This window comes from Solanum pennellii, chromosome 9 (assembly GCF_001406875.1).
Source record: "Solanum pennellii chromosome 9, SPENNV200".
Lineage (NCBI taxonomy): Eukaryota > Viridiplantae > Streptophyta > Magnoliopsida > Solanales > Solanaceae > Solanum > Solanum pennellii.
The window spans coordinates 29,854,019-29,864,754 of NC_028645.1; the positions used below are offsets into that span (position 1 = coordinate 29,854,019).

At 39.5% G+C, this 10,736-nt stretch overlaps 2 protein-coding genes across 2 annotated transcripts in view; both read left to right on the forward strand.

Annotated features, from left to right (window-relative positions):
• The window catches only part of LOC107029211 (protein DAMAGED DNA-BINDING 2), a 12,949-nt gene extending 10,090 nt beyond the window's left edge, over positions 1 to 2,859 (forward strand). The window contains exons 8-11 of the mRNA XM_015230573.2: positions 892 to 1,021; positions 1,168 to 1,416; positions 1,522 to 1,718; positions 2,433 to 2,859. Of these exons, the coding sequence (XP_015086059.1) occupies positions 892 to 1,021; positions 1,168 to 1,416; positions 1,522 to 1,718; positions 2,433 to 2,652 (796 nt within the window). The 3' untranslated portion in view covers positions 2,653 to 2,859. The remainder of the gene's footprint in view (positions 1 to 891; positions 1,022 to 1,167; positions 1,417 to 1,521; positions 1,719 to 2,432) is intronic.
• Positions 2,860 to 3,978: 1,119 nt separating this feature from the next.
• Positions 3,979 to 4,344, forward strand: LOC107030084. The gene is made up of 2 exons (XM_015231485.1): positions 3,979 to 4,238; positions 4,284 to 4,344. Exons 1-2 carry the CDS (start codon positions 3,979 to 3,981, stop codon positions 4,342 to 4,344), a joined length of 321 nt encoding a protein of 106 aa, XP_015086971.1.
• Positions 4,345 to 10,736: the final 6,392 nt, after the last annotated feature.

A 10,736-nucleotide genomic window follows, 5' to 3' on the forward strand; every position in this document is an offset into this window, starting at 1 on the left:
GGGGGTCGAGGTACGGGGTGAAGTTAGAATTTTTTTGTAATTTGAGGTTGAAGGAGAGCTTTGGGAAATATTTTCCTTAATTATTGAAAAGAAGTCATTTTCCTTAAATTTGAGGAAATTAAGATGATTCGAAAACATTTAAGCCAACCAACACATGGGAAAATTGGAAAACATCCTTTCTTACTAAACACACCCTTAATGTCCACCAAATTCTTGCAGAATATATCCCTTAAAAGATCTTTCCATGAAATTCAGTTTGACCCGATATGCTTGAAAATATTATTTAGAAAATATTATTTTCATAATATCTTCCTATTGACCTATTTTAAATTAAATTCCAATTTATTATAACTCAACTTATAATTGAGATCAAATGAAAATCCACACTCGCCCTGTTTATGTATGTACAACAACAACATACCTAGTGAAGTCCCCACAAATGGGGTTTGGGTAGGGTAGAGTGTACACAGATCTTACCACCTCCTCGTGCAGGTAGATGGGCAGTTTCTGAACAACCCTTGATTAAGAGTGCAACAATTTCAGATACAAAGAAGAAAATATAACAGGTCACAAGGAAACAATATAGGGTCTACCAAAAAGTTGCAACAACAACAAAATGGTGCAATAATCGAAACACAATAAATAACATACTAGGAGCCCCGTCTATTTGTTTATCTAAAAAACATTATTTTTTTATTAATATAAAATTTTCTATCAATTATCCCATTGTCTTGTTCCCTCTTTTTATTCTTTTTATGAAAAAGGGTCAAAATTATCCAAACTATGCAAAATAGACCACTTGTACTGTTTTTTACTGAAATTGTAAGCCTAGGGCTTTACATTGATCTCACTATGGTTTTATATGTGGTTTCATTTGGTGGTCATGTACAGGGCTGATATACGGAGCAATAACAAAATGAGCAAACCTACTTTGATTCACAAGAAAGGAACTAAAGTTGTTGGTCTAAACTGCAATCCTCTTCAACCAGATCTGCTTTTGAGCTGTGGGAATGATCACTTTGTAAGTTCTGATCTATCACTTATGTCCTCTTTGATTCATATAAATAGTGTAAGAGCTCGTTGCAGGAAAATACTTCCATTTCTTGTCTATATGAATCAAATTAGTGGTGGTGATTTAACTCAACTGAAATATTTTGGTGCCAACAGGCTCGAATATGGGATATGCGCCTCTTGGAAGCTGGGTCTTCTCTATATAATCTTGAACATAAACGTGTTGTTAGTTCTGCATATTTTTCTCCACTAAGTGGAAGCAAAATACTTACTACTTCACTGGACAATCGGATTCGTGTGTGGGATTCAATCTTTGGCAACCTTGATAATCCAAGCCGAGAAATTGTTCATAGTCACGATTTTAACAGATATCTTACAGCATTCCGAGCAGAATGGGATGCAAAGGCAAGCATGCACACAGAGGAACTAATTTGTTAATTGCAGAATTCTTCATTTAAATAATTGAAAAAGTGGAATAGGTTTATAACAATGTATTGTTACTTTGGACAGGACTCATCAGAGTCTCTTGTTGTCATTGGGCGTTACATTAGTGAAAACTATGATGGAGCTGCTTTGCATCCCATTGACTTTATCAACATTAGTACTGGGCAGTTGGTTGCAGAGGTCATGGACCCCAACATAACAACTATTAGTTCGGTGAACAAGCTACATCCACGTGAAGATATTCTGGCGTCTGGTAGTTCAAGGTATGGATCAGTGATTTTTATTTATGAGTCTTCTCTTCTATGTGCTATTTAGGCATTTTTCTTAACACAAATTTTTAGGTTGGATTTGTGGCATATGGACGCCAAACAACTTTGCTTATATAGGATGATAGGACCATATGATGACTGTTCCTATTAAACTCCAATAAATCGACCCTTTCTCCATTTAAAATATTTTATTGTTTGAACATTTAAGGTTTCATTTGTTACTGAAATTCTTTTTAATTTACATCAAACATCATAGCTTGATGTTTCTAAATATTACTTTCCCCATCAATAACAGTGACCCTTTCAGTGTTCCATGCTCTAAAGGTCATTCAGTGTACATCCCTCGAGTTTTCGGGAAAAGGGAGCTAGTGTTCTTCGAACAATCCAACTGTGGTTTTTTGTAGTATACTGGGATCTGAATTACACTTGACCAGCTAATTTGTAAGGGATATGAGGCATTATAAGTTTGACCTGCCCCTTTTTTCGTAAAACTCGGTCAAGAGAGATAATATAAGATCATACTGGTAATAATTTAATATATCCAAATTTGAACTAGGGAAAAAGGAGTTGAAGTTGTCCGCCTTACCACTCATCCATGTGGTCAACATGCTACAAATAGTACCTGCACTTGAGTTTCTTTTTTCCTTAATTTTTCCATAATCGGAGCAATTCTAATCCTCCTTTATTTTGGTACTTCATGTATTTCAGGTCTCTTTTCATTTGGAGGCCTAATAAGCTGGACATTGCACTGCCAAGAGAAGAAAAGAGGATGGTATTATGTGGGGAGTTGAGTAAAAAACGTAACAAGAAGCATGGTGATGAGAGCGATGATGATTCTGAGAATGATATCTTCATAAGCAAGGACATTAGATTCAAGCAGAAGAAACATGCATCCAAATCATCTCCATATAAATCCAGGAGAAGTTAACTTTAAGGGTGTGTGTAGGAGGGAATATGTTTTGTATGACAAATGCTTTATTTTTTTTAAAAAGTATTTTCTAGAAAAGTAAGTGGGCTTTTTGGGGTTTTTTTTTAGTGTGTGCGCATTTGGTATATATGCAAAAAGAATTGGGAAACTCAACTCTCTGCCCGATCATATTATGCAAGTTGTTAAGCTCCCATCTTCAGTTGTTCAGGCCATGGAGCGCTATGAACGCAACTCCCATAGAGAAAAAGCTTCATGTAGTTCGTTGGATCACTGTCACAACCCCTAAGGACCAAGGGGGTTTAGGAATCCAGGACCTTAGAACAAAAAATAATGCTCTTCTTGCATCTACTGCGTGGCGACTTCACAACTCACAAAATATTTTGTGGTCCATGATCTTGCAGAATAAATAGTCTTGCTACTTGCCCAATTCAGCTGCCGCCTCCAGAACTTGGAAAACTTTGCAGCAAGGTTGGAAATATAGCGAATCTGGGATTCTTTGGAGACCTACTACGGTTCACCACATCAACTTCTGGACCCAGCCCTGGATTAAGCTTGGCCTGGCTCTTCGTACACCCATCCAAGGTCCGCTTCTTCGCCATGAATTGGCCAGTACAATTAGCCAATATCGATGGGGCAGTAACTTGAATTTCTCAATTCTATCTTTTGACCTGCCTCACCACGTCCTTAGGCTACTTGAGTCGGTCTACTTCCCGCAATATACTACTGTCTCTGATCGATTCTGTTCGGGCCTCACACCTTCTGGCAAGTTCACTGTGCGTTCTTGCTATAACACTCTCGCTCAGTTGACTCATACCGCTCAGCCCTCCACTCTTGCTTATGCTTGGATTAGGAAGTTGTCATTACCTCCTAAAATCATGCATCTTCTCTGGTTATTACACCTGGCAACTGCCAACCTCTTGCTACCTTTACAACATCTCTTGCATCCCCTCGCCAGTCTGTCAGCTTTGTAATTTGGGTGATGTGGAATCTATAACCCACCTTTTTCTTACATGCTCTAAGGTTGCTTCTTTCTGGAAGAAGTTGGCATTCTGCCTCAAATTTTGTCCTAGTTGACCCTCAGAGATATCCTTATTCTTGGCTGGAACCTTTCCTTTCCTCACATGGCAAGAGTTACATTGGAATGACACCTAGATCGATTTTTCTGGCCTTCTGCCTATGGTATATTTGGACCCAACTAAATAAATATATATTTGAGGGCAAGCATTTCATGCCTTCTCCCGCCCTTGCCTCTCACCTTGCCATTGAGTATTGATTTTTGGCTGGCAAAACACAACACTCGACTGTAAAATTTCTTTTATAAGTTAAATGGAATCCTCAAGCAGTAACCATTTTATGTTAAATACTGGTGGTGCTTTTAAAACTGCTTCTTGTGCTCTTGGTGGTATAGGAGGGGTGTTTCGAAATCATGATGGTGATTGGATCTTGGGATTTTCAGGCCTTGTGGCCACTGCGGATGCCTTAAGCACCGAATTACATGCTTTACTCAAGGGTTTACAATTAGCATTGGATCGTCATCTTTTGCCTCTAGAAATAAACGTGGATGCTCAGCTGCTAGTAGATCTATTGTACACTAATTTTACTAACATTTCACCTCTTTTGCTTGACTGCAGGTGCCTCCTTCGGAGGCTGGGTGATCCTACCGTCCGCCATGTCTACAGAGAGCAGAACTAGCAGATAGCTTAGCAATTTTAATTTAGCTTTTAGCAGCACAAGAAGCACCCCTACTATTTTGATTACTACGTTTTTGAGCCCTCCTCCATCAACTTTGGTTGTTTTGTGTGCAGACAAACAAGGAGAAGAGTACCTAAGAAGAGTGAACACAAATTCAGCTCCTCCAGCCCACTTTTCATCTATGTATATACATGGAAGTTGTTATTTGCAGTTTTGATGATTTGACAAACTTAGGGACCTTGTAAAGGTACCAGGCTCTCAATGTGACGAGCCAGTTGACTGTCAGCTGGAGACGGTACAGAAAGTAGGTGCACACTTCCCAATGGCGTCAGAAAGTGAGACTTCTCCAACCAATGGCAAATAGTTTAAGAAAAGTGACTTGTCCATATAAAAGGCACTTTCCTAAACATCTTGTGTGGTTTTTGCAACTTGACAAAGAATTTTTCAAGAACACTTGCAAAAGCTACTAGCAAACAAAAGGCAGAATTATTCCAAGAACAGCAGTAATCTCTGGAGCATTTATTGTAGCTGTTCAAGAATATATTCTCTTGTTCTTACATTGTAAACTATTCCTGAAACTATAAAGGAATCAGTGGGTAGTGTTGAAATTCTAAGTTGTCTAAGTGGGATAGCTTAGTGGGTAGATTCATTTCTACTTAGGCTTGTTAAGCAATAGAGACTATTGCTTGAACGTGAGACTAAAAACTTCTTCTCACATTTTTTGTAATCGTGTTTTACTTTTGCTTTTGAAGATTAGTGAAAACGATTGAAAATCCTGCGAGATAGGTCGTGGTTTTACTCCCTTAAGCAAGGAGGTTTCCACGTAAAATCGTTGTGTTGGTTCAAACTGCATTTAACTTTCTGTTTATACTTATTAGTGTAGTAAGGGACCTGGTCCATTATCTGTTAAGTGAAGGCATATATTTTATCAAGTGGTATCAGAGCAGGGACTCTCTATTTGGTTAACACCAAGGAAGTGATATCTGTTCTAGAATGACTGCTCCACTTAATCTAGAAGAAGGTCAATCTTCAACAAGACCTCCCCGTTTCAATGGACATTTCTACAGTTGGTGGAAAGTTAGAATGCATGATTTTCTCATGGGTGAAGATAGTGAGTTATGGGATATCGTACTGGATGGACCGTTTATTCCAATGATAGAAGAAAAGGATGGAGAGAAAATCAGTCTTGAAATGGGTTCCCAAGCTTAACAAGTAATTCTTGTTGCAAGTGAGTGAGAGGAGCAGCAATCAATGTTGGTATATGGACAGTGGATGCTCTAAACATATGACTAGTGACATCAAAAATTTCCTCTCACTCAAGACACTTCAGGGAGGTGGTGTCTCTTTTGGTGATGGAAAGAAGGGGTACATTTTGGGTGTAGATGTTTTGTGCTGAACAATGGAAAGGATGATCTGGGAAAATTTGATCCTAGAAGTGATGAAGGTGCAGAATATCCAACAAAAGAACTCAGTGCATTGAAGAAAGCATTCATGTTGTTTTTGATGAAGATGGAAACTTAAAAAGCAATGGATCAAATGATGAAGATGATGTGTTCAAGCTGTTTAATTCACAGAAAATTGAAGGAAGTGAAGCTGATGCAGAACAACAGTTGAAAAATGACTTTGATGATCAAAATCATAGTCTACCTGAAGAGGCTGATGAGGTTGAAAAGTGCGATGAGGTACCTGGTACTACTCTGAATTCCAGTCAGAGTACATCAAACTCTCCAGAAAATGATGTCACTCTTGATGAAGAAGAACATGCTGATCAGCTCAACCAGTCTGCTCCAAGATCAGGATGGAAGCATAGTTCATCACATCCTCTTGATAATCTTATCTCTCCCTTGAACTCTGGAATTCATAATAGATCAAAAACAAGAAATCTAGTTGCATTTTCAGCATTCATATCATCTATTGAGCCCAAGAATGTGAAAGAAGCATTAAGTGATGCAGATTGGATCAACTCTATGCAAGAAGAACTTCATCAGTTTGAAAGAAGCAAGGTGTGGTACCTGGTTCCTCGACCTGCAGGCAGAACAATAATAGGAACCAGATGGGTGTTCAGGAACAAGCTAGATGAAAATGGAGTGATCACTAGAAACAAATCAAGGCTGGTGGTTTAAGGATATAATCAAGAAGAAGGAATATATTATGATGAGACTTTTGCACCTGTTGCCAGGATGGAGGCTATTAGAATTCTAATAGCTTTTGCTGCATTCATGGGACTCAAGGTGTATCAAATAGATGTCAAAAGTGCGTTTCTGAATGGAGATCTGAAAGAGGAAGTTTTTGTCAAACAACCTCCTGGGTTTGAAAATGCTGAGCTACCAGATGATGTGTTCAGATTGAATAAGGCTTTGTATGGTCTGAAGAAGGCTCCAAGAGCATGGTATGAAAGGCTGCCAAAGTTTCTGCTGAAGAATGGTTTCAAAAGAGGCAAGATAGACAATACTCTGTTCTTATTAAAAAGAGAACAAGAATTGCTTATTATTCAAGTTTATGTGGATGACATAATTTTTGGAGCTACTTCAGAACATCTGTGTGAAGAATTCTCATCATTAATATGAAAGGAATTTGAAATGAGCATGATGGGTGAACTGACATTCTTCCTTGGTTTACAAATCAAGCAATCATCAAATGGGATTTCAATATGTCAGGAGAAGTACATTAAGGAGCTACTGAAAAAATTCAATATGTCTGACTCTAAACCTATTGACACTCCTATGGGAACAAATTCCAAGCTTGTAGTAGAGGAATCTGATCCTCTTGTGAATCAAACAATGTACAGGGGAATCATTGGATCCTTGCTGTATCTGACTGCTAGCAGACCTGATATTGTTTATAGTGTTGGAATGTGTGCCAGGTTTCAAGCATGTCCTCGTGATTCACACTTGAAGGCTGCAAAACGTATTCTTAGATACTTGAAGAAAACAGGGGACCTGGTTCTCTTCTATCCAGCAGGTGACACTTTTGATCTAGTTGGTTTTGCAGATGCTGATTTTGCTGGGTATCAAGTTGACAGGAAGAGTACGTCTGGAATGACTCATTTCCTTGGATCATCACTCATCTCTTGGGGAACCAAGAAACAGAATTCCGTGGCTCTTTCAACTGCTGAAGCTGAATATGTAGCTGCTGCAGCCTGTTGTTCACAGTTGTTGTGGATCAGGCAACACTTGGAAGACTTTGGGATACACATCAAGGCAATTCCTCTTATGTGTGACAATACTAGTGCTGTTAGTATGGGAAAGAATCCAGTCCACCATAAGAGAACAAAGCATATTGATGTTAGACATCACTTTTTGAGAGACAATGTTGAGAAGGGAAATATTGTGCTTACATATTGTCCAACAGAGGAGCAAATCGCAGTCATCTTCACCAAGGCTCTCAGTAAAGATCAATTTGAGAGAAATCGGCTGAAGTTGGGCATGTTGATCTCTAAGTGATGTTCTTAGCTTCCAACAGTTAAATTCCCTTGATGGCTAAAATTGTAGTGCAGGTATCCTTTGTGTGAATATTTAATACCTGGATAAAGATCCTTTTTGTACCTTTTGTAGGTATACTTTCAGGAAGGAATGGACTAACAAAGCAGATGACTAGAACAACTGGGGAATGAGGATGTAACTGTGTTATGGTACCTGGTTCCTCTCCAGGTTAGCATTTATACATTAATTTTAAGCTGAAAATAATGACCGTTGATAATGCCACGTGTCAGTCATCGGTCATTCTGACCGTTAAGTCCCATCGCTTATCTCTCAAGCGACACATCCAATCACGGACCTGGAACCTTTTCACGTCTTTTTAAAAATCCTCATTACTTCTTTTCGAAATCCTCATCCGTCCTTAACATTCTTTTTGCTTCAAGAAAGGATCAAGTAAAGTTAAAAGGAAAACTTTGTTTCTTCTTCTTCCTTTCTCTGTTCGAAAAGTCACTCTCTGTTCTCTTTCTAGTCAAACATGTCTTCTCCTTCTTCTACTTCCAAAATGCTCTTAGTGAAATAGAGCCCATTGCTTTCTACTCTCCTGCTGCTGTGGAGTCCAGATCCAATGCTCCTTCAAGTTCTCAGAAAGATACACCTGATAATCCGTTCTATGACATAGATCTAAACAGTACATGCTTGCCTACTGGACCTGGTCCGTTGCAAGAAATGCTGCCTGATAATCTTTTTGAAGGAGATTTGCCGAAGCATAAAGCATCTGAGTCTAATATCTTGGCAGCAAGTGAAGAATTGGTTATTGAGAGTTTGGCTATGATGCGGGAAGAAGCAAGGGCTGAGCAAACTGAAGCTTTGTAGAGGGAAGAGGTAAGAAATACTCAACCCATTTTTGATAAAACTCCTGACATTGGAAGGTATCCTTCTTCCTCTTCCTCTGACTCAGAAAGTGAGGAGGAACCCCTAAAGTGGAAGGTTGAGCGAAGAGAGAATGAAATGTCTAGGAAAGGAAAAGAGAAGGTTGTAGAAGAGGCCCCCAGGAGAAGACCTACCACTAGGTCTGCTGCTGAAAAATTGATGGCCGATGCCTTGAAGGCCAGTGCACGTTCTACTGCTGCAATTAGAAGTGCCAGAACCTTCAAGGTATCAAACTTCAAATTCCTGAGTCTGATGTTGTTGAGTTGTCTGCTGAGGAAGTTGAAAAGAAAAGTAAGAAGAAAAGGTCAGGGAAGAAAAAGGGAAAGGACTCGAAGAAGGTTGAAAAAACAAAGTCCAAAAAGAAAAATATTGTAGGAAAAAGGAAAAGACCACAGGGACCTGGTGCCCAAGATAGGATTGTTGAGAGTGTCAACATGCAGGAAATTGTTGACAGCCTGAGAAAGCAAGCAGTCTTGGCTGGGAGAGTCTTTGATATGGGAATAATCAATCTTCCCGGCATGGACTCTCTTCATGATATGGTAGAAATTCAATCATGGCTGCATTTGTTCAACAGAAAATCCCCCGTTCTCTATGAAGAAGAAGTGTGCGAATTCTATTATAATGTTCAATTCAAAGAAGATGGGAGTATCCTCACACGGGTAAATGACATTGCTGTATATCTAGATGAGGGTCTGTTGAGTAAAATTCTCAAGGTGCCTAGAGAGGGGACCCGGTCTGTGCTGGGAAGAACTTGCTCTACTGAGTTTGCTTCCTTGATTTCTAAGATACCCACAACCAAGGTTGCTGGGATTTATAAGAAGATCATGAAGAGAGAGTACCAGTTGGTCTTCGAGTTCATCAACAAAGTTATCCTTCCTCGCACTGAAAAGAGGACCTCAGCAACTGCTGCTGACTTGTTTGAGATGGAGATGTTGTGTAGCTTCGAAGCCCTGAATCTCCCAGGTCTTATGCTTGAGCATATATACAAAACCGTCATCGAGAGGAAAGGTGTTCATGGAATGGGATACGGATACTTTCTCACGGAAGTATTCAAGCACTTTCAAATTCCTCTCAATGTTGGAAAGGTTGGGACGGTTAAACAGACTATCTCAGAGAGTACCCTGGTCGAGTGTGAGTGTATTGAAGGGAGAGGCAATTCCAAGAGAAAGATGGCTCAACTCATCGAAGATCAGGATCAACTCAAGCATGAGGTTGAGGAGCTCACTGTGCGTTTGAGTGGTAAAGAGACCGAAATTGCCATACTCAAAGCAGAATTACTTACTGCACAGAATGAGGGACCTGGTTCTTCCGTGGTACAAGCTCTGGAGAGAGAGAATGCAGAGTTGAAGGATAAGATCACTGCCTTACAGGAGAAGGCAATTAAGGATAATGATGCTGCCAATGCCCGACTCACTCTTATCATCCAGTCCCTGTCTCATCCACCTCCCTCTTCCTAGCATGTTAAAAACCCTCCCTTGTGTCTTTCTTTTTGTGTGGCTTATCTTTGTGTTTTTGGATTATCAGTTTGACTTTAATGTATTAAATGTTATTGTGGAATGCTGGTTAACTTATTCCTCTGTTGTTCTGATTATAATCTTTTGTGAATGCTTTTCCCTTCCTGATTGATTGCTTTTTAGCTTTGATCTTATTCAGTATTGCTGTTGACATCACTGGTTTACTGCATATCTTTTTTATGATGCCAAAAGGGGGAAGTAAAACTGGTAAGTAGCTAAATGATTATACATGTGGGGGAATACAGTGAGGGGGAATATACATGAGGGGGAATACAGTGAGGGGGAAAAAAGTTGGAGTGGATCTGAGACTATTGTTTGTCATCATCAAAAAGGGGGAAAATGTTATTCGCAGTTTTGATGATTTGAAAAACTTAGGGACCTTGTAAAGGTACCAGGTTTCTCACTTGAGTGTTGAAGATGAAACAAACCCAGGGACCTTGTAAAGGTACCAGGCTCTCAATGTGACTAGCCAGTTGACTGCCAGCTGGAGACGGTACAGAAAGTAGGTGCACACTTCCCAATGGCGTCA